Here is a 24,320-nt window from a genome sequence, read left to right as displayed (position 1 = left end):
TAACGTAAAACAGTTTATTTATATTAGAATTCACACAAATTAGTGCAAACAATATACATGAAATACTTATATAATATATGGCTTTGATTTGAGTCATATAATATACAAGAACTATCCGCTTAATATAATTTACATGCACTTCAAAAAAAAAAAAAAAAATTTAAATGAAACGACCTCTCTTTGGTATCCCAAAGAATAATGTCTCAATCACCTAAATTACAACTTCCCAAATTCGGCAGCCCATTTCCTGATGGTTTCTTTGTGGAGACACCCAACGTCATTCCAACATAAACCAATGTCTCGAGTGATCTGGCGCTATTTGATAGAAGGTCCTCGTCTATCTCAATCGCACCCTGCATAAAAATCCAGAGATTAAGCTACATACTTACAAAAGTTACTGATATTATATATAGCACCACCAAATTTGATCATTCGTAGAAATAGCTTTCATAAGAGCAAAAATTCTACATATGCAGTTTAGTTTTATGAGCAAATAGCACAAAATTTTGCCTTTTTTTTTTTTTGAGACAAAAAAATGGGGGTGTTTATGGTTATATTAAACCCCCGGGCAAAGCACACAAGCTTAGGGATGTGATGCCCACCAACAGACTCCTGCTGGTCGCAAGAATCAAACCTGAGTATGTTAGGCAGAGCGAACGAACCATACCCAACTGAGCCAAGCCCCCGTTGGCCAAAATTTTGCTCTTTAAATACTGTGTTTAAGATTTTATTTTCTAAATTTGTAAGAGTACAGAGTTTGTACAGCTTTAGAGTTGTAGAATTTAATCTTAACCATGAAATGGATTTACTTCAAAGTTCAAATAATAGAGGTTTTCCTATGTTACAATCAAAAACCCCAGGGAAATTTTGTTACACAGTGTTAAGTATTACACTAATACACTCAAAACCTCAAAAAAAAAAAAAAAAAAAAAAAAAAAAACTCAAAGGGGTTCCATGTTTTAGAGAAAAGGGGTTTTGTGTATTTTTCCCTATAATTTATAGACACCTAATTAAATTAGGAAATTAGATATGAAAAGGATAAAAGTTTCCAAAAATATTCTACCATATTTAAATCAACCTTGTCCTAACAGGTAGACAAGGATTCTAATTCTCATTTTAGATCTATACTTGACATAGTGACATCTAGTACTTTGTCAATTATTCCAAACTGATGCATCAAGCAAATCACCCAAAAAAAAATGAGGGTAAGTAAAATAAATTAATTACAAAAGTAATTTCTAACGTTAGACAAGTGACATGCAAATGTTATACATACAAAATGCGTGGCATATCAATAACTCTCTAAACTAAATATAAATGCAAGGAAAATATTACTATCTAAAAGTTGCACCACAGCTTATTTTTGCTACTATTCAACTTATTTTTGGTACTATTCATGGGTCCCACTATACTATTTCAGCTGCTTTTTAGCTTTATTTACAGTATTTTCAACAAAAACATTTCAGTTTCATCTTATTAGCTAAAACTGAAAACTTTTCAAGATAACTGAAATAGTATAGTAAGACCCATAAATAATAGCAAAAATAAGCTGAATAATAAAAAAATAAGCTAAATAGTAAAAAAATTGGCTTTTTAAGCCAATGCCAAACACAACCTAATTATGTTCCCAGAACTAAGCCATCTAGGCCTTTGTAGCAAATTCATTAATAACTTTGAAGAAAATATTTACCAAATGTGCAAATAAAATGGAAAATAAACATCAGTCTATAAACTAGCAAAATCAGTCCACATATGCAAGAATTCTGCATTTTCCAAGAGTTGAAAATTAAGGAAAATACTCATTTCAAGTTTATTTATGTAAATGAACATGTGCTTCAGCAAGAATTTTCTTGCCCCATTTGTGTATTAAATAAAAATTTAAAACAAAGAGTAAGACTAGAGAACGAGCATGGTTCTAACAATGAAAAAATGAATTGCGTTAGCTAAATATGCCAGATGCCTTAGAAAACCAAATGTTGATCTTTTTAAAAATATAACATTAAATGAATTAGAACATTTAGAGGTAATATATTAAAATCCAATCAATTAATACCTTCTCAAAAGCACAAATAACTGTGCTTCCACCAAATGAGAAATATCCAAACTGCACATTAGAGGAACGAAATGCCAATCAGAAGCAAAGAATACATACTTCAACATTAAAAATAAAAATGATAATAAAAATAATAATAAAATAAATAGATAAAAGGCATCAATTTATGAATCAAAAACCTCATCTCCCTTCCTGACATGATCACCCTTTTCCTTTGAAAAGCTGATGCTGCCAACCATAGTTGCTCCAATTGCAACAAAAGCCACCTGTTTAAAATTTTATTCAAAAGTTCTCATCTAGTCCTCCATGATTCACGAATGATAAAGTGTTGGTCCTATCCTATAAAAAGCACAAGAAAGGGCAAAACTCATGTACATGGGATGTACACGAGAAATGCAAAGTAAACTAAAAACCTAACTTCTAAAATTTAAGAGATCACAGAAATCAAACAAAGATATAACAAAAGTCTTTTGTGCAAGTCAATAGAACAACCACAGTATTAGGCATCACCAACATTACTCCAAAGAGAGAAAACATAAGCACCATGATTGTCTAGTGCCAAACAATGAAGAAGATGATGCTTGATGATTTAATATTTCATGCAATAATACATATATCAAAATAACTTGAATTGCGTAGAACATTACCAGAACTGACATCTGAAGAATCACTTAGTTTTATCATCATGTATCAAGAGACAAATTGAATAAGACAAATGATTACACTGACAAACCTTTCCAAAATCTGCAGTCGAAATAATTGATACAACTCGCTTATTCTCAGTGAAGACATTACAGTACTTGCTATTGACAGCAATGGGATTGACCTAAAGGGGGGGGGGGGGGGGAAACAGGTAAGAAAATCTGAAGACAAACAAGAAACAAATGGCAATTCAAACAAGGATTTATAAGATAGATTTGTCAGCATACTGTATATAAGCATCCAGGTATATTTACGAACTGCTCAATGGTTCCAGAAACTGGAAAATGAAAACGATGATAATCCTGAAACAATTGATAGGTGAGGAAGTTTGAAACTTGAAATTAGACTAAATTAAGTTTTAAAACATCCATGGTACAATGTATTAAGGCAAGAGTTTGAAAAATACCTGTGGTGCCAAACGAAATATCACCAATGGTCCATCAATAAAAGCACCGGAACTTACATCTTGCCCCAGCAGGCCTTGAATTGAAAACTTTCGACCCTATAAGTAACCAATGATAATCCTGGGGTGAACAATATTGTCCAACACATGAATTTAAAATGAAAATGTATTAAGAATAAGGACTTCAATATTGCAATTTTAAAGAACATAACATCCCAGTTTCTAGGTGATTTATATCACAAGTAGGTTGGCCACTGTATAATTTTTTGAATATAATGTCAGCTACCACGTCATTAAAAAATTTCCACCTCATCACTCCGTTAGCCACATACTCAAGAAAGTTAACGGAACTAGACGGAGAGACCAATAGCTCATTTTTTAAACTTAAGGGAATAAAGCACTCATTCAAAACATAAGGGACTAAAATTGCTCAATGCATAAACTTTAGAAACCAACAATGTAATTTTGCCTTTCGTTTATAATATTCATCTTTTTCCCCCCTTACTGTGGCCCTGTTAAAGGGTGAAATGTATGTAGTATGGTATCAGACAGTCAGTTGACTCCCACAAACTTATTTAGAAAAGGGTTGATCCATGGAAGAAAATAAGAGCTCTTATAACAATTATTGGTAGTTTGAAACCCCTAAAGGGTATTAGGGAAAGCAAAGCTTGTCTTCAACCTGTACTTAGACTAGTGTGCTTTAGGCTACTATCACTATATATGTATATATACACACACGCATTAACTGGATCAAGTTACACCTAGAGTAAATCTTTATGAATGTTACACCACTCAATAACTTTTAATTGCATTAATATTTCAAAATCCCTACTGTTGGATTATATGTCATCATTATTTTTAACACACATCAACTTTTGTTAATCATATGTTATTTACTATTCAATCAATAAACTATGTATCTAAAATTTTATAATTAGAAAAATAAAATAATAAAAAACCCTTAAGATTTAAACACTTTATAGATGAGAGTTATTGATTTTTTATTATCTTGAAATTTTACAAGTGTGGAAAGGTTATAAGGAGAAAATATAATCTAACTGTGAATTTATCAAAAGACACATCCAATAAAAAAAAATTAAGGTGTAACATTGTTAAAATTTACACCAAGAGTAACTTGAGAGTTGAGCCCAACCTATAAGTATATATATAAAGTAATTATACTCTAAGGGTGGCAGACTTACTTTGTTAAAGAGTACTCTTTCAAGCCTTCCTACTTATTTTTTATCTCTGTTCACTATTCCTCAAGCTGTACCAGCCGAATTGGAGAAGATACAAAGGAATTTCCTTTAGGGGACTTCTAATGAGGTCTTTAAATATTCTTTAGTCACATGGGAGAAGGTTTGTTTACCGATACAGGAAGGTGGTTTGGGGATAAGGAGGGTGGGTTTGTTTAATCAAGCCTTGCTTGGTAAATGGTTATGGCACATTGGGAAAGAAGTTCACAGGTTATGGCGTCAGGTTATAGTAACCAAATATGGAGTGGGTAGTGGGGTTTGGTGTACTAGGGATGTTTGAGGGACCCATGGCTGTGGACTATGGAAGAATATTAGAGCAGGAGCCGAGAGTTTCTTTAGATAGGTGGAGTATGCTATGGGGGAAGGCCATCGTATTCGTTTTTGGTATGAGCCTTGGAGTGGGCCTATCCCTCTAAAGGATCTCTATCCAAATCTGTTTGCTTGTGCTGTTTCCAAAGAAGCTTGGATTTCTAATTTGGTTGTTTCTACTTTAGAAGGGGGTAATAGAAGCTGGAATTTACAATTCCGACCAGCTTTTCATGAAAGGGAGGTAGAGAGAGCATGTTCTCTGCTTAAGCATCTTTATTCTAATATGCCAAGGGGTGAAGGAGATGATACGTTGACTTGGAAGTTGAATCATTCTGGTGTCTTTGATGTTCGCTCTTACTATAACTTGCTAGCTGATCCGGATGGCTCTTCTTCTATCCCTTTTCCCTAAAAGTGCATTTGGAGTACAAAAGTACCTAAAAGGGTGTGTTTCTTTTTATGAACAACAGCTAGGGGTAGTATTCTTACCATTGATAATCTGGTTCTTAGGCGTTTACCACTAGTTAATTGGTGTTTGCATGTGCTGGTGTGATGACGATGATCGTACGACTTATGGAGTGAAGTTTTTTTTATATTTGGAATCTAGTGGGTGATGCCGAAGACAGTAGCCTCCCTTCTTTTTGGCTGGTGGAATTGGCCGGGCACACATTCCTCTAATATTTGGAATACGGTTCCAACTTGTTTGATGTGGTTAATTTGGCGGGAGCGAAATAAATAGATCTTTTGAAACCTATACTAGTTGGGACCTTAATTCAGTGGGGTAAAATTTGGGGTTTTACACAATGTATTTCCATTTCTGAATTTCTTATTTCTATTTGTATCTCTTCCTAAGGTACTTGTATTCATTTTAAGTTCTGAGTGTTCACCATCGTGAACATGATGTCCTTTTTATGAAATAAATCTTTGATTACCTACCCAAAAAAAAAGTGTATACATGAAGTATACAGAGATGTAGAAAACAGAAAGAAACAAAAGAAAGAAAGGCAAGCTATAGGATTAGCTGAGTCTAAAAACTCCCTCAGAGAAAAGGTTGAGAGAGTAAAAGAGAGCGTCGCCCATTTGAAGAGAGTTTTCAAGAAAAGAAACTTGAGATTCAGTATACGCAGCTCCTTCCCCTTAAATGTCCGCTGATTTCTTTCTCTCCAAAAGCACCATATACAGGCTGGCCCTACCCCCATACAGTTCCATACCTACAACGCCTTTTCATCCCACTTCAAGATTCCATCATAGCGTTGACTGAACCCAAGCAATCCCAATGGCGTAGAAGAACAGAAATTGACATAAATTGTAGTTAAAACCAATCTAGACACCAAATACTTCATGTGAATCGCATCATATTTTGGTACCAAATAACTCTTAAAATTACTTTAAAAGCTTTATAACAAATAAATAGAATTCAATGAAGAGTGATCATTTTGTAAGTTTTTTATCACCAAAATACCACATGGTGTACATGTGATGGGTATTTTAGTGCGCAAATAAGTTTTAGATGCTTAGTCAATTTTTCGTTAGTCATAATTTATAGTTACTCTTTGAAGGGGTGAATTGAAACAATTTAAAAAATTCAGGTTTCAATTGAAACTATTTAAAATCTAGGGTTTAATTTAAAATTAACCCCAAACTTACAAGGGGAATCATGTAATTTTCCTAGTAAATAATCTGCTGAAGACAGAATTCATTGCAGTTACAAGAGGCGGGATGCTCTCATCATAAAGTCAGCATAATTCTTCTGCTAACGTTACTTTTTCTTTTCTTTTTTTTTTAAGTAAGCTGCTAACATTACTTGTATTAAGTGATCAGGTCAATCTAGTTCATGTGGACAATAAGAAGTAGGTGGTACATGGTACCAAACGTCCTCTCCTCCCCTCCTCCACCCTCGACTTTAGAGCTGAAACAGAAAAGTTTCACTCTTATACATAGTGCAAGCACCAGCACTTGTCATCTATCATATGTGAGATTTAGTCATGAAGGTTCAAGCTAGATTGGCATCATTGTAATGTATAATCTACATTGCGAGTTCGGTTGATTAACTTGTAGACTTAATTAAACCAGTTTTTGTGTGTCAATATTCCAAATCGTCAACCTTCAAATTTAAACTGAAATATCTGTTACTAAATGTGAGAACAAGAAGCACTAAATGATCTTTGGAAATTTTCATGGGAAAAATTCCAATAGAAAGTGCAGGAAGTACCTTAATCCAAAATCTTAGACTATCATCAGCAGATTTAAATGCCATTAAACGGCTATCAGCTGCACATACAGCAATATCATCACGTTCCATACAGGCAATTGGCCTTGCACCAGGCTTCAACTCTCTTATGAAAAACTCATTGAAAGTCTGCATGCAAAGTTTCAAAAGCTTATGTAACTGAGAGATCAGAACAAAATCCAAGTGTGCAAATAAGGTGAAGATATTACAAGAAACAAGCAGAAGCCTTATTTGCATGCAACAATATAACGAAATTCAGTTTGTTATAAAAGTTCTGACCTACCTTGAAATGTTCCAGAGGGTATTTGACTTCTGCCAAATTGATTTGATCCTACAACACAATAGTTAAAGCATATCATTTATAAGAGGGTGTAGCTCAATGCATGTGATCTCAGCATATGAAAAGTGCACACTAATTCATTCAAAATTTTAGACATTACAATACAAAGGAGTCAAGAACAATAATTTTAATATCGATATAAGGAGATAGCTAAAATATGTTTAAGGACCCACATGATAAACAATCTATTGCATTCCATCCACAACCTGATATTTCTTTTTTTGATGCAAAGAAACCATGAATAGATGAAGAAATGATATATTCCTTTTATTTTTTTGGCTGAATGAAAGAAATTATAAATCTTCCATCACCTATAACATGTTAGTATAATCCAATAAGACATGAAAAGAAACGGGATTAATATTATCTTCAGAAGTTACATATTAGGATATTACTCAGGAAAGAATCAATGGTCTTTGGGAATACTGACTTAACTATGTGTACATCTGATATCACCAAGAGTATAATAATTAAAATTGGTCTTGAATCTAGTAACACAAGGGAATAGGGATGGACCCAAACTGACATGCGTAATCAAATCTAGCTAGAGCATAACACCTACACACACAAATGTATGAGGAAAACTCAGAATTGCACAAGACAAAAAGACATAATTTCCAATGCCAGAAATACTTCAACAGAGTGCTTGCATTGATTTGGACAACTGTACTTCTCGAATCCTCCCCACATATAGAGATACAAATCAAATTAAAATTTCAAATCGGGTACATCATATACAAGCAGAGAACACACCTCAAATGTAATAATACTATCTTTTTATAGAATATATTTGGAATATTACTGCAGAAGAAAGGTTTTGGCATATGTTGTCCCTAGGGTGTAAATTGATGCATTTTTTGTTAATTTAGGGCCAGTTAGGGATGGCTTCAGCTTTCTAAAAGCTGCTGCTTGGAAAAGCAACTCTTGGACTGTCTCTTAAGAGCAGCCTAAAAAGCTCAAGCTGCTTTATAAAATCCACAAAGAGTGGAAGCACCCCTAGGTTACCAAACAGCATAGAAGTAATTTGTGATTATTAAAATCTTAAGCACCCTTAGAGCAGCCTCACCTAATAGATCCTTATTTGTGATTGAAAATGCATAGCTACATCATCTTTAAAATTCATTTCAGTCAAAACCAAATTATCACAATCTAAAAGTACTTTAAGAAAGTCAAATATGGAACAAAGAATCATTAAAAAAATCATTGAGTAATAAATGCTACATGCCTTAAAAGATTCAACAAACTTTGGTATATCTTTAGTAGATTCAGTTGAACTCATTCGCCTCCCCTGCTTTTCGGAGATGCTCTGTAAGAGCTCCTTTGCCCCTGTGACCAAATGGTGCAGCAACATAATTTACATGCAGCAGATCACACTAGAAAAAATGAAAAAGTTATAAAAAAAAATATAAAAAAAATGTAAAACCCAGAAATAACATTAGGCTAATAAACAAATGCTCAACTAGTTTTTTTTTTCTCCAAGATCAATTCAATCAAGCATAAAATACAAGCCCTGCAGACAATGATTAAGAAAATACTGCAGTTTTCTATAGTTGCTCTTGAGTATATGCATCAAAAAGCATTCACAAGAATTTTTGTCATATTCTTAGGGAAATAACTTCACCTATGTCAGTGCTTAGTGTCGTATTTTTTGCTCATAGGCTATCTCCCAATCCCAAACAAAGAAGGGCTGCAAATTTAGTCACTTCATATGAATGGATCCATACAAATACACATCGGGCAACCCATACTAGCAACATCTAGCCCCTAATGGAGTGAAAAATGGGTAAAGGTTAGCCAGGGCATTTTCTGTAAGTGATGCACTACATTGACGCCAGGGTTTAGTGAGAAATGGGATAAAATTCCTAGACTTTGATGGATAAGTGTGGGTAAAGAAATTAGTCCAAGAGAATAAAATTTGTATAGGCACTTAGAATAGCCTTTAACAGGGAAACTAATGGAAATAGTAGATAAATGATTGGGATTTGGGAGAGTGGGGGGCAATGAGAATATATTTTGAGAAATTAAAGGTAGCAAAAGGACTGGATTAGAAAAGCCCAAAGTCATGGGTTTTGTGAAATTAAAGATCAACAACTGCATCAGAGAGCAATCAATACAAAATTAAGACATCAAGGTAGTGCTTGGACTGAAAATTTGGAAGACATAGTAGACTATCACCCCCAATTAGTCAGTACTAAGGCTTAGTAGAGTTCAGTTAAGTACTTAAGTGGAAGACTATCAATAGTTATTTCATAGAATTTATTGGGCAAACTAACAGAATTATAAACATGGGTCCCTAACCATCCAGATAAGGATTCATCGAATTCCTGAGAGAGCAGTTCAGACAATGTACTTATTCTGCAAGACTAAAACTTGTTTTTAGAATTGACATTTCCAGCTTTCACACAATACCTGTGTCCATTAGGCCCAGCCCAAATTTTGACTGATAGATAGCTCTCATTGACAAGACAATCTTTCCATTAATTAATTCTTCCACAAGCCTCTTTGTCCTCCGATCAAATACCTAAAGCAATACACCATTAACTGATAGATAAAGTAAATGAGAATAATAAAGAAGGGTTTGATTATTTGGGGGGCAAACCATGTTCCTGTAAAATCCCCTCAAGGATAAATGAGTATTTTTTTTTTTTTTAAATTGATGAGGAGATGATATGTTCGGGTATTCTACACTATTTTGAAATAGTAATTGATCCAGACTTTCTTTCTAACATTGTTTTGTAGTGATCAGAGTTTTACTCATCTACAGAAGCTGAGATCTCTTTTATGGAATTTAAAATCCAATATTAATATTTTTTTTCTATCATATGATTATATTAGCAATATTGTCAATAACCTTGTGGAACTTGCATTACTCTGCAGGTAAGACCAAGGTCAGCTTCGTTAATTTGGACACTTCTATTTGTGTTTCTTATCATTTTTTCTATTTAGGATTGATGGATTATTTGTATGGTATTTTTAAAGATGGATGATTTTAAATTAAATTTCAATAACAATCAGTAACTAAAACTTCATTTTTCAGAAGACAAACTGATAAACATGACAATGTAAGTGTAGTGCAAGACATATATTGCTAATTTGTATTGATGCGATCGATTAAGCGTCACTGTAATATTGTTGCCACATACAGGTTAAATGTTTGAAGTTTAAACACACATAAACACACAAAAGATTTTATTTTTTATTTTTGGATAAAGCATAGACACACAAAGGAAACTGATTAATCATACAACACAAAAGGATGACAACTATAACTGAAGAATAGAACCATGACTACAAAGATGAAAAGCTAGAAAAGGAAACTATTTTTATAAGTTTATTAAAAATAAAAAAAAAAAAGGTTCTACCCAAGAACTCGAGAAGCATAATGAGAGTACAACACTACAAGAGAATAAAAGCAAGAAGTAAAAAAAATCTACAAAACTAATTAGAACTCAAGGAGTCTATGAAATCCAAGAAACCCATGACTAAAAAAGCTATGGACTGCAAAGTCCAATCAAATAAAGTCTTCAGCGGTAGATATTTCAACTTCACCTCACTTAATTTGTGGCCCTCAAAGCACCAAGCATTACGCTCTCTCCATAAACTTAAAATACCACATGACAAATAATGGGACTAACTGCCACACCCCTTGCCTCTTCTCCCATTAAATCTCAAATTGACCCGAGCATTACCCAAGAAACACCAAAAAACCTAAATATCATAGACCACATCTCCCAAGCCACAAAACAATGTAAATTTTAAATGATTTACATCCTCCCCATGACTTTTGCACATGAAGCGCCACTTCATAATAATAATACCCTGCTTCCTTTTGTTATTAATTGTCAAAACCCTTCCCAGAGCCACACACCAGGAAAAGATCGCCACCCTCAGAGAGCACGGACTTTCCAAATACCCTTCCATGGGAAATCTGCCTGTCTACCCTCAGAACATGATAATAACTCTTCATTTGGAAACCTTTGATTGGTGAAGGGAGCCACACCAACTTGCCAGCATTCCCATCCTGGACCTCTGTTACATGAAGATCTTTCAACAACTGTGCCACCACTTGAGCCATATAGCCCTCAATTTATGCTTCCAACTATCTCTTTTTACATGCAAAATCTCTTCTGAACCAAATTTAAGAAGTTCCCATCTAGAAATTTTTTTTCTAATAAGTAATTTAATTTGGAGAAAAAAAAGACCACCTCATGTAGAAGAAATTTAGCAATCTCATTGTGAGATAAAAGGCCATCACCATCCTTCACAACAAAGGCCAACATCCCCAACAAATTCCACTTCCTAACCCCCAAATCCTCAATCAACTCCATCTTTTACCTTTCCAAATATTCCTTCAAAACCCTTGATCTACAGCTGATCACAAAACTAGAAGAGCTACTGATTAATTTGATCACCAATTCTTTATTTTCTCAGCTGCAAGATTTCTTAAAGCCACACCAAAGTAAATGTACAATGTGATCACCAGGACTCCATACACTCATAAATCCAGTGCCATCTTCCTCTTGCATCTCATCACAGAATCTCATTCTCATCTTTTCCATTTTACCTATAACTATTTGCTTAGGCATTAATAAATTAAATAAAAGAAAGTGAAAATAATATTTACAAAAAAACACTAGCGACTTCTAATACACAGCAGTGGCAAATATAGAGCTTTTAAGGGCACATACCTTACTGACCCCTCTTAAAATATTTAACATTCAATCTACTTTCAGCAATTCATACCATATGACCCATAGCATTCTGCTTAATCACCATCCATTAAAATTCCTACACCCAGTATATAAAGCACTAGACAGAATGCTCTCAGAAATTCCTGACCCAAAGGAGAGGAGTGAGCATAACTTGGGATACATTAATCGAATTGGACAATAGAAAACTATCTACAGTTATTCCATGACCACTAAAAGTTCCAAACTAGATTGCCACACATCAAACCTTTAGCTGAGAACTTCACCCAATACGCCCCAAATATGACATCCACCTTCTATTTCTTTTTTTGATATTTTGATAGATAATTGGGTAGGGGGGATTTGAACCCTAGACGTCTCTATTGAAAACACAAGTGTCAATCGAGCTATAAGGTTCTTGGCGACATCCACCTTCCATTTCTAATAATCTCTCAGACGTGAGCTGCACCTAGAAGGCCTATATTCTCATAACAGGCAACCGATGTATCATGCCATAGAAATTTCAACTGCCACCAAATAGTTTCTTCAACTTAAACAAGCATCTCATAAACTTTCTCCAAGCCTAGCAGCAAAAATAACTGGCTTGAGAGTCCACACATTTCTGATTTTAAGTTTCATGATGTGCATCCATCCAACTGACAAGGAATTTTCTCAAGAACTTTTGGCTTTTTCTCCTACTGTTCCCACTGCTTGCCAATCAATTCAAGCATTAAAATAAATAGAAAGAACTAAAGAGAAAGTGTAGGGGACAAGAAAGATGATGAAAATTTTGAGGGGGAGGGGAGTTTAGCCTATAAAATAGATTGATCAACATCAGTGGCAAAGCTGCCAGGTAAAATTAGCTTGAACAAATTTTCAAGTCTAACACTTCGTCAACAAGAAATCAAGTTGTTGATTACAATGCTTACATTTTGTCCAAAGAAACCTAATGTTGCAAATGGAAAATATAAAGTACCATACCATGTCTGGCGTTTGTGCTAAGATAAAAAGTTTAAGTCAGGGTGTCAGCCATTGACTACACTACAATTTAACTCCCACCTCATCACCAGCAATATCCCTAAACACCCAGGAGAATGTTGAGATTCTCACCATAACGTTTTCAGGAGGCTTCTCACCAATGTAGTTTGGTTCTCATTATTTGCAAAGCTACATGTAAGCAGTTTTTCAAATTTTCTTTGTTCACAATTCAAAATGCCGTTTCCTACTTCATTGAGCGAATATCTCTCCATTGAATGCTTCTCTGGTTCCTTGTCTGATAGATTTCATTTTTGAACAATAGTAACAACATTGATACAAGTATAACATGTGACTTCTATAAGCATAAGCAATCATGTAAGCTAACATGTCAAAGGTTGGTCTCTTCAGGTAGATAGTTATATTCCAAGCAGTCAAGCACATTATGATGAGGAAGAAACCATTGCAGTTCAATGTATATGTGAACTTTTAGAATATGTAGTAACCATGTGAAAGACAGGAAATTAATCACTAAGATTATCTTTTCTTGTTGCAAAAAGGGTTCACAAACAAGGCAGAAAAATGAGGCAATGTTGCCACAAAGAGTTTCATCTCTCAACACTTTTATAATTACTTCACTCTAATAGAGCAACCCAATGTGTATGAAGAAAAAGAAAAAACAGGAAAGAAAGCATACCACAATATGGGAAGCACTTGCTCCAGAGTTTAACCCAATGTCATATGACGAAAAATGAGCCCATTCACTTAGTTTAAACATCCACCTACAAAGATATAATTTGGTCTTGCAATTTCAACCTTGCCACAGGATTATGATAATGAACATCATACTGAAATAAAGCATAATTACTGTATATTCAAATGGCCAACATTGACACCCCCCCCCCCCCCCCCGAGTGCTCTCTCTGTCTCTCTCTGAAAATAAAACTCAAATTTTACAGAAGAGTCAACAATGAAGAATAAATAACAAGGTTCTCACCCAGATGAAGCCTGTTTATCAGTCAAAAATCCTCCAGTCATGACCTGGTTTCCAGTTCCCTCATCAAAACAGAGGGTCAAATGAATCATAGTGTTTAGGTTATGAGAAACTTCCAGGATCTCACCACAAACAGGGCAGCAACTTATTAGTGGTTCCCTGCAATGCAAGAAATTTAGAATTTATGACTAAGTTACAGGGTAGTCAATTACCTACTAATTAAGTGTCATAGTTCATGAAGACTGCATGTTTCATACATATGTAATGGGTAAAAATGGGCAGCTGGAGGGTGTATCAAAACCTTATAAGATCCAATATTGTGGAGGACAAAGGGGAGATTGGGGTCAACAAGAAAAAATTATAAAAATATCAATAATATAAGGGGTATTTTGAAAAAACACACAAAATGATTAGTTGTAATAAATGCTTTTTTCTAAAACTATGTGTATTCCTCAAAAAAACAATAATTATGGGAACAAGAGATTACCAATTGAACTTCAAGTGACAACAAGTCAACAACCAACAATAACAGATATGAAAAGCTAGCCCTCCCTATAGTTTAGATGGGAAACGGTCCACGTGTTATATAAGATTGAAGAGAGTGGGAGAGAGAAGATAGTCACCTTATCGTATCTCTTACGAAATGATGATTATTGAATAAAGAAAATCATGATCAATGACTTACATTATTAAAAATATGAAATCTACCTTGCATGTCCCACATAAGAGGTAAAAGAAACAGCTTATAGACAGGGATGGAAGCTATAAGTACAGAAAAATATAAGAGCTAAAATTCATGATTCAAACTCATTCCTCCTAATTGAGTCATTACTTTTCTTGTTGAATAGCAAGCAGGTCAGCCAACTCATCCATGCTAACATTACCATCACCATTCTTGTCAGCCACTTTAAAGAGCTCCTCTTTCTAGTAAGTAAGAAAAAAAAAATTGTAAGTTAGTAAGCAAGAAAATATTGTTAAGACAAATAAGATTTACAAACCAAAAAAAAAAGAAACAAATATCATAAGGTAGCAATTTGAATTTAAGGACTTGGAGGACACAACAATCTAGGTCAGTTGAGTTCCCAATAAGATCTACCAAGCACTTAAGAATGAGGATTAGGATTAAAACAAATCCAAATAGCTCATTTTCTACCCCTAATTAAAGGAATTAAACAATACATGGTATTATATTGATACATACATTCAAATGTATTGTTTTAAAATCAGGATTCCAAATCCCAATCCAAACTCGGGAAATATGGTAAGCTCAAACTTTATAACAACAACTATAAGGAAAACATATGCAAAGAATTGCTTCCAAAACAAATAATGTCCAGACCTTGGTAGCTGCTTGTTGATTGCCAAAAGCATTAATTAATTCAGAAAATTCAGAGAATGAAAGCTTCCCATCTTCGTTGTAGTCCTGCAATGAGTACAAGGGATAAGAATTTGCAATGTTAACTAATGGAGAAAGCAGCAAGCTGCCCTTATATTTCCAGGCCTGATAAATATATCTACGTGGTTCAGCAAAGTTGGAATCTTTACATCTAAGTTTCAGGACTAGGTGTAAATTTATGTTAATCAACCATTTTAACTGTACTTTTGAATTGATACCTAGGATATTGAGATGGTACCTATAATCTGTCCGGAGAATCAAACAGCATTGAATGAGAGAAAAGCTCGAATTCTATAAATATACAAATAAAAATGTAAATGTCATACTTTTTTTGATAGAACAGTCTATCTTACCTCTTTTTTTTATAGTAGAATTATCACCATAAAATAACATCCCTCTATCTCTTTTTACTCCTACAACTTGAATTAAATCACTTCTTCTCATCAATGCATTAATTGGTCTCCATTGCACATGACTAAACCATCTTAAGTGACACTCTGTGATACCCAAAATCAATTGGATATTGATTGTGTGTTGTGTGGGGGGTTTTGGATGCCCACATAAGGCATATACTATGTTGATCTGGGCTTTATAAACAACTATAAGGAACCTCGATTGTGACTAGACTAGTCCTTTTGGCGTATAGCACAGATATGAATAGCGTTTTTCCTTGCATTATTAGTTATGGTATCAAAGCCAACTTAGTTCCCATGTGGGCTCAAACACACTACCCCACAAAATGGCCCTAACAAGAACGTTAGGGATTTAAGTAGAGGAGTTCATGACGTCCTAAATTGATAAGATATCAATTAGGTGTGTGTTGTGTGGGTGTGTTATCCATCCCACATCAAGTATATACTAGGTTGATATGGACTTTATAAAAAACTATGGAGCCTCAATTGTTATTAGACTAGTCTTTTTGAGGGCTTTATAAACAACTATAAGGAGCCTCAATTGTATTAGACTAGTCCTTTGGGGTATAGGTTACACTCTCCCTCATCTTTGGCTCAATAGAAGCCACCTATACTGGTATACCTTTGAACGGATAACTTCATCCCTTATCTTATCTTTCCTTATTTCGCCTTTTCATTTTATTTTTTTGCTAGGTAAATAAAGAGTCTATAGCTAACTCTCTCATTTGGCTACTCATTTGATGAATCTGATGATTCTTCACACCCGAACATTTTATACCACATACTAGTATTCCACATCACTTCCAAGCTTCCCTATTCTTGCGATCACAGCATCATCAGATGAACTTCACCTTAATTTTGCTCTTTCAATGGCCTTTTGACTTTTGCATCAAAAACAAAAACAAATGAAAAGATACTTCTCGGCAACTTTAATGACCCAGAAACACAAATGAGTTTATATGAAGATCTTATGAAATAGACACTAGAATATTATATAGAACATACCACTATAGATAAGATGCGTCTTGCAAATCTTTTCTCTGTTTCAATTGGATCCTGTCAATTTATTCGAAAAAATATCACAAATCATTATCAAAGAATCTACAATACACTAAAATTATTGTTACATGCTACACACCTCAACTGAACATGAAAGAAAAATGCTTCCGACCGACATGTCAGATGACGATGGATCTAACAGGTCAAACACCTCGAAGTCTGAATCTGAATCCTGCAATACAACACATTTTAGTGATGAACTCTCTGCAATAGCTCTGATACAAAGCATGTGAATGTGAAACAAAAGCATCAAGCACACAACGTACCCAGACCATATTTGAATGACACGTGAATGATTCAAATAAAAGCAATGATATTGGAGAATGCAGTAGAAAAGAAAAACACAATTGTAAACCTCTACATAGTAACTTTAGTCCTCCTCTACTTTTGCATCCCTCCACTTAAATTAAATCACTTTTTTCTGTAAGGGAAACAGAAGGAATTATCTGTGAGGAAGCTTTTGTGATGTACACATACCTATGGTTTTAAAAACCAGTTCAGTCAAAGAACCGGTTTTGGCCCTGGTTTCTGGGTTTTGGCCAATATTGGAGCTTTTTACCAGACCGAATTGGTGTCCGGTCCCAGTTCAACCAGTTAAACCAGCCAGTCTGGTCTGGTTTTTAAAACAATGCTCATACCCACCTCCTTTTGTTGTAAGCCAGCATTTGACAAATGATTGGGCGTTAGTTACCTTAGACTTTGAGTACTTAATTTTTATTTCATTTAAATTTCCTTTTTCACCAAAAACAAAATATGATGTTTCACTGATGCAGCACACTTCAGGTTCAAAGTTTTATGGAATTAATGATTGTAAATAATGAAATATGAAAGTTAGTTTAATGATGAAGGTTACTCACCCGTGTTACAAATTCAAGGAGATCAATCTCACGATATCCTACAATATTGCTGCTGGACAATCTATTGGTCTGCATAATATGGGGAAAAAATAGTGAAATGAATCACAATATACAAACATAATACCAAAACTTAAATCACTTTTTTTAATATTTTAATATAGGAGAGGGAGGGGATGGAAGAAAGCTAAGCATCTTAAGAAAAACTATGAGTTAAGCTTTAATTATCAAAAAATGGTCAATGGTCCTTGGACCAAATAGCATCTCCTCCCCACCCCCCACCCCACTATAGGTAGAGAGGTACATTCACAAGTTTTATCCCTTGCGGGGGCCTTAGTTATATCTACATATCAAAAATATACAAAATAAAGAGAAAAAGAAAACAATACTTTAAGTCAGATTGTAATAATCAAACAACTATATCTGCAGCAAACAATTATACTCATAAATTATGGGAACACCTAAAGTGTCACATGCCCATAGTAAGCATAAGAAGAGATCAACACAAGTCCAACAAAAATGTTAGAATAATAGTTAAGTAATTAAATTTATTTCTTTACCATTAGCTTCAACTTTTAGGACAAGTGGAAATTTATCACGGTATCAAAGCAAGTGATCTTAATTTCAAATGTTGTCTACATTCTACTTCTCATTATAAACATATATCTCACATGTTGGGCCCCACTTATAAGGGCCAATCTAGGCCCACGCATCAAGATGAATGTTAGAATAATGGTAAATTGATTAAATTCATCATTTGCAATCAAACTTAAGCTTTTGGGACATGCAGTAATTTTTCAAAAACAAACTCCTATTTATAAATGCCCATTGCGCTTAGACAGCAAACTGAGTGTTTAAATAGCTTAACCCTGTCCTAGACCTAGAAAATGAAACAAAATTATAAAGATGGAAGTCAATTTTATATCAAAGAAAAAATTACCCAACCTCATCATATATGAATTTGAACATGTCAACCCAAAAATATGAGAACTCGGATGATATTACGTGCTCATACACTTACCATAGCTGCAGCAAACTGTGTAACAACAAAACTACTTGGTTTATGCCATTCCCAGTTTCCCCCATGACATACAATAACACCCTATTTATGTGTAAGGCAACGATGCATCCAAATTTTATGAATACTCTGTAGGCACCATTCATCCATGTCAAGAAAAAATAAAAAAGTGTAGTATGTCCCCATTCTTGTTTCACAGGGCACCAAACTTCTTCCTCCTACAGTAATTACTACAAAAACTGCATTAATAAATTAATTTCTGTTCTTCTTTTGAACTAAATTTTATAATCAGAAATTCTTCATAGACCAACTAACTCGCCCACTTCAAGGTGCATAACATTGCAACAACAAGGCAAATTGTGAGATCAAGAATGTATTTCACACCTCAAACACAGAGATCCTTGCAATATGAGGTCCATTTTTCTCCAAAAGAAGTTTTTTTTCCTGCAGAAGAGTCATTAAAAAAGGGTAAGTTCCAATGCAGTTTGATCATACTAAGAAACAATTGAAAAATAAAATACAAAGGAAATTATTTATCCAAAAAAAAAAAATCAAAATGGATTGAATTTCCAGTATTTTGAAGAGCATACAAAATATTGCAACAGATTTTCACAATGATGATATCATCAAAGAGCATTAGTTATAGCTAGACCATACCCCTTTAAAACTTAAAAGCAGAACATGTTAGCATTAAGCAAGGGACACAAATAATCAAAGATTCTCCCTACTGCTTTCTAGTGTGTGATCACTTCAAACTCTTGTATTCATTCCTAATCACCCATAAACCCATGAATGGCAAACCATTTCCCTAATTACCAATTTTGTGATGAATCCTTAAAAAGGCATAAATTACCTATGCATAGCACACAGGCAAGGCTCTACACACACCCATATCTGATCACTATTAGAATCCTAGCCTTTAATGATATAAACTCGCATTGCTTACTTTCTCCCACAGCTAGCAAATTATACCAGAAGACTAATATAGCTTATTAAACGTATTTTAAATACAAATGTTGCCAGAATTGATACAACTATTGTTCTAAAAGTACTGCAATATCATCATAAACCACACACTCACTTTCCATGACACATTTCAAAGCTAGCTTACATCTACTAAAATTGGACAAGAAAAAATATATTAAAATATATAAATAAAAGTGAACTTTTTGAGAGACTACGAGAAAATTACACACTAGGTGCATTCGGGGATGTTTATTTCATTCGGGGTCCTAATGATTGGGAGGCAGATGTGGTGAATGATTTCTTTCAATTCTTGGCATCCAATTTACCTTCAGTGACTGATGGTGATCGTTTGAGATGGAAGTTGACAAAAAAGGGGGATTTTACTATCCGCTCATATTATCATAAGTTACATGGCCCTTCTTCCATTGTTTTTCCATGGAAATGTATTTTGAAGATTAAGGCACCCTGGCGTGTCTCTTTCTTTGTTTGGATAGCCACATGAGATAGGATCCTCACGAGAGATAACTTGTGGCTTAGGAGCTTTGACTTCGTTGACTAGTGCATTATGTGTCGTTGTTGTGAGACAATGGATCATTTGTTGTTACATTGTGAAAAGACTTACTAGCTATGGTGCTTTGTCTTTAGAATTTTTGGGATTTCATGGGTTCCCTCATGTACAGTGTCAGATTTTCTATTTAGTTGGTGGAATTGGTTGGGGAAGCATTCATCTTACATTTGGAACCTAGTTCCGTTGTGTTTGATGTGGTGTATTTGGAGGGAACACAATCAGTGGACGTTTGATGATTTGGATAGATCCGAGGACCAACTGCTTGCCCTCTTTTCTAGTTCCCTTTTTGATTGGGCTAAGGCTTGGGGACTCACATCTAGTGACTCTCTTCCTCCATTCCTTAGCTCTCTTCTTCTTTGTAATTAATGCCTTTTTATGTTTTTGCTTTTCCATCTTTTTTGTACCTTTGATATGCTGGTGCTAATTTGCATCTAGCAGTTTTTTGAATATACATTTTTCTTACCTATCCAAAAAAAAAAAAAAATCTAATAAGGAAATCTTACCTTTGTAATTTTATTACTTAAGTAGCCCAATTCCAAAATCAAAAAAGAAATGAAAAAATATAGCAACAAGAATCTAAGGCTATCAAGTACAACCACAACAAAAGAAGTATGCTACATTGCTTTGGAAAATTATTTGGGTAACATGATTACATACCGAGTAAATTTCCACTAAAATATGCTAGGTAATGGCATGATTAAATAGAGGACAAGAAGTGGGATGCTTGGGTAATTGCTACAAAAAGAAATTGTTTAGGGTATATACTCACTGAGTTCCAAACGGGGCTGTCTGTTCTGCAACACCAATACAACAAAAACAACACACATAAAAGTCAAAAACAAAGTAAAAGGTTTCTCAAACTGCAAAAAGATAATACAACTTTACATCACATTATTTTTTAACAAGTTCACAAAGATGGTAAATAATGAACACATTTCCAATTAATAAGTAAAATATACGACCGGTGACCATTTTCTCTAATTACATTGCTATGCAAAGAGAATTATCAATGGAGATGAATGTTTAACATACCAAAACAAATAATCTTACATTATATAGGGTGAAAAATACAAAAATGAATTGCAATAGATGCATCAGTATTTGACTTACTCCCTCTAGCTTACCCCAAGTATTAGAACAGGTGTATTATAGCAACAGTGCATTGTTGGCTTGCTGCCATACTAAAGAGGTAACCATACCTTCTTTCACCTAAGAATATAGTAACTAACTCCTTCCAAACCTCTCCATAAGCATAAATATCCCCCCCTAAAGCTTCTCCAAGTATTTAGCCATTGATCCGGAAAAGTGAACAGAGACTATAATGTAAGAAATTGACTAGAAAGCATGCTTTTATGAACCATGATGCTAGCACCATTCCTAAGTGAGAGTTTCTTCCAATTTCATCAAATCAAGTTGATCTTGGTCCATTAAGCCTAGTCATGATCTGAAGTCAACTTACAAAACTTGACTGAAATTCTCTCAAAGAAAGCAACAAAAATAAAACCAAGTGTAGATACAGGGTCTCTACTCTCCACTCAATGTTTGATGATAGACAAAGCTTCACCAACCCAAAAAAAAGTGAATAAGTTTGCAGAAATTTCCTACAATCACTCATTTAAATCTTAATAACATAATTACTTGCTCATTATGATATCACAAAGCTTTTCTTTTCTTTTCTTTTCTTTTTTCGGTTGGTAAGTTACGCACGTACACAGCGAGTCTTGAATCCATGTCCTCACCTTCCAACTTACTCTTTTACAAAGGGAGGAAATGCCATTTGAGATAGAGCTTATTGACACAAAATTAATTTCATGTTAGGAATTCATAAAGCTCTTTGCAGTTTTTACGACATGTTTGTTATGTGTGTCTGAGAGAGAGTGAGCATGTGAACTGTCTGTCTATGACATGTCAATCATTGGTGAGTTGGGGTTTTACTCTCATCAAGTAATTATTAAGTACTCCCAAATACGGTAACAAGATACTTCATCTTTCACATTCATGACGGACCCACTAATTAAAAGGAAATACAGTAAAAGAAGAGTTTTGACAGAGCTTAACTGATCAGAAATGTCAGTACGAAAGGTCTGCTCTCCAAGAGAAACACACGCCATCCACTTGTCCTTGAATTTCATCTCCGCCTAAACCAATTCCAAAAAAAAAAAACAGTTCAAACAAATTAAGCAAACACACATTTCAATGAAACAGCAACGCAATAAATACATATATAACAACAACAACGCACACGCTTGAGAGTGAGATTTGCAATTCCGGCGAAATCGTCGGCATCGATGAGGGCTTTATAAGCGGAGCCATTGTCGGCATGACGACGATGGCGGTGAAGGTGAAGTTTATTCTTCAGCCGCGAAAGACGCGATGGTTCTTCTTCTTTCGCAAGGTCTTGCTCTGAAATGCCTTTCGAGCTTCCATGTCCCATTCTCTGATCTAATTTTCAGTGCTCTGTGTGTTTGTTTTTCTGTGTCTGTAACTGAAATGTCTGAGAGAAAGACAGAATTTATGGTTGGCTGGCTTCTTTCTTTCTTTTTTCCTTTTTTTTAACGAATGGATGGTCTTTTGCGTAATCATAAATATTCAGAATATCCCCTTTCTGTCCTCGTGGATAAAGTTGACTTTCTCGAGAAAGTTGAAAGCGACTTTTTATGGCCTTCTCTTTTGGTATCTTCCGAATTCCACATAATTCTTTTATATATATATATATATATATATATATATATCTTCTCTGGGAGAAACTAACTCTCAACATTTTTATAACATTTTTAAATTATTATCTATGCTACTATTTAAAAGACTTTCTTTATTTAGATTTCTCATTTTTTATGCTTAAAATACCTTTATCACACTCATTTACAAGTTTTCAACTCGCAGGAATAAATATGTAAATTAAAACTCTTACACTTTTAAATCCCACAAACTCACATATATTTTGCAATTTCTATCTCTCATTCTTCTTCAAATTGAAGACATTTAGTTTAGCTCTACATCCTCCTTTCTTTTTCTTTAGATTAAAGACATTTACTGTAAGATGTTCTAACAAATTTTCAGGTTCTATCTTTTGTAAGTTCCTCTTTATTTTCTTTTCTTTTGTTTATGATTGACTTTCTTTGAGTTCTACTTTTTTTTTTTTAATGTGTATCACGTTAACTCTTTTTTTTTTCAAATGTAATTTTGAAATAAATGGTTCTTTCATATACTCTACGACTATACTTTTTAATGAATTGTCATTTCATATTGTAAGATCGTGATCTAAAGACATGGCTATTTTATGTTACAAAAGAAGCATTCAAAATTATTCGTGACCAGTTAAATAGTATGGCTTCTTTTACCTTCTTAAGTAGCCTTTGTTTACATTTTATTTAAAAATTTAGAATTGATATAAAAATAGTTACCACAATACTCCCACTAATAATCAAATAATATTTCCTTCTCCTTCCTCACTTTTTTTTTTTTTTTTACTTCTTCGTTTTTTTTTCTTTTTAAGGATTTTTTTTTTTTACCATCATTGTATATGTTTTTGGCGTTAAATTTTTTTATTTTTTTATTTAGGTATGTAGCAACCTTGAGTTCTACTTTTTTCTTTTTCTTTTTTTTATATATGTATCACGTTAACTCCCTTTTTATTCTTTTTTTTTTAAAATGTAATTTTGAAATGTTAACTCTCTTTTTTTTTTCTTTTTCTTTTTTTTTAAATGTAATTTTGACAAGTTAATTTTTTTTTTCCTTTTTCTTTTTTTTTTTTAGATCTCTATTAGCTATTTATTTAAATAGTTGATGATGTGGTGATAAGATTTTAAAGAGTCCATGATAGAGTTAAGTTCTAAAAAATCTGTAGGGACACGATTTGTAACGACTCCTGAATGACATTGGGCTCGCATGCAAAGGGCCCCAACAATATGATTTGTAGAGAGTGGGCTCGAAAGGCATGACCTTGGGCACAGGTGAGCGATTTCACCGTGATTTCTATGGAAGCTCTTATGTGAGCGGGCTTGACTTGACTAGCTAAGCCCTCCGTTAGTACAGGTTGTAGGACTTAAGTCCTCGCACGGCATCCGAGGAGCCTTGGATCCTTCCCTTTTTTCCCCTT

General features: G+C 34.2%; 1 protein-coding gene across 2 annotated transcripts; it reads right to left on the bottom strand.

Moving 5' to 3' along the window:
- LOC126715859 (phosphatidylserine decarboxylase proenzyme 2-like) lies at nucleotides 1-22,776 on the bottom strand. Of its 2 annotated transcripts, XM_050416682.1 has the most exons (21): nucleotides 22,464-22,775; nucleotides 22,280-22,359; nucleotides 20,991-21,015; nucleotides 19,072-19,131; nucleotides 17,673-17,741; nucleotides 16,895-16,987; nucleotides 16,762-16,812; nucleotides 15,287-15,370; nucleotides 14,780-14,871; nucleotides 13,951-14,106; nucleotides 13,651-13,735; nucleotides 9,700-9,811; nucleotides 8,516-8,616; nucleotides 7,234-7,281; nucleotides 6,933-7,079; nucleotides 3,162-3,257; nucleotides 2,983-3,057; nucleotides 2,787-2,879; nucleotides 2,233-2,319; nucleotides 2,054-2,104; nucleotides 1-353 (listed from the first exon to the last, which is right to left on the bottom strand). In XM_050416682.1, the coding sequence occupies exons 1-21, from the start codon at nucleotides 22,653-22,655 to the stop codon at nucleotides 204-206; spliced, it is 1,947 nt and encodes a 648-aa protein (XP_050272639.1). In that variant the 5' UTR covers nucleotides 22,656-22,775; the 3' UTR covers nucleotides 1-203. The 2 variants fall into 2 exon arrangements, with proteins under 2 accessions (XP_050272639.1, XP_050272640.1); XM_050416683.1 differs by lacking the exons at nucleotides 2,787-2,879; nucleotides 2,983-3,057 and having other exon boundaries at nucleotides 22,464-22,776.
- Between the last annotated feature and the right edge of the window lie 1,544 nt (nucleotides 22,777-24,320).

This window comes from Quercus robur, chromosome 2 (genome assembly GCF_932294415.1).
Source record: "Quercus robur chromosome 2, dhQueRobu3.1, whole genome shotgun sequence".
NCBI classification, from domain to species: domain Eukaryota; kingdom Viridiplantae; phylum Streptophyta; class Magnoliopsida; order Fagales; family Fagaceae; genus Quercus; species Quercus robur.
The sequence above is the reverse complement of the archived record's forward strand: the minus strand, read 5'-3'. Positions and strand labels throughout refer to the sequence as shown.

Excerpts from the sequence above, each read along its gene's own strand:
- LOC126715859 (XM_050416682.1), bottom strand. The coding sequence starts at position 22,655 with ATGGGACATGGAAGCTCGAAAGGCATTTCAGAGCAAGACCTTGCGAAA. Across the intron at positions 16,988-17,672 it reads TCCTTGAATTTGTAACACGG|GATTCAGATTCAGACTTCGA; the intron begins GTGAGTAACCTT and ends GTTGTATTGCAG. Across the intron at positions 14,107-14,779 it reads CTTGCTATTCAACAAGAAAA|GGAACCACTAATAAGTTGCT; the intron begins GTAATGACTCAA and ends CTTGCATTGCAG.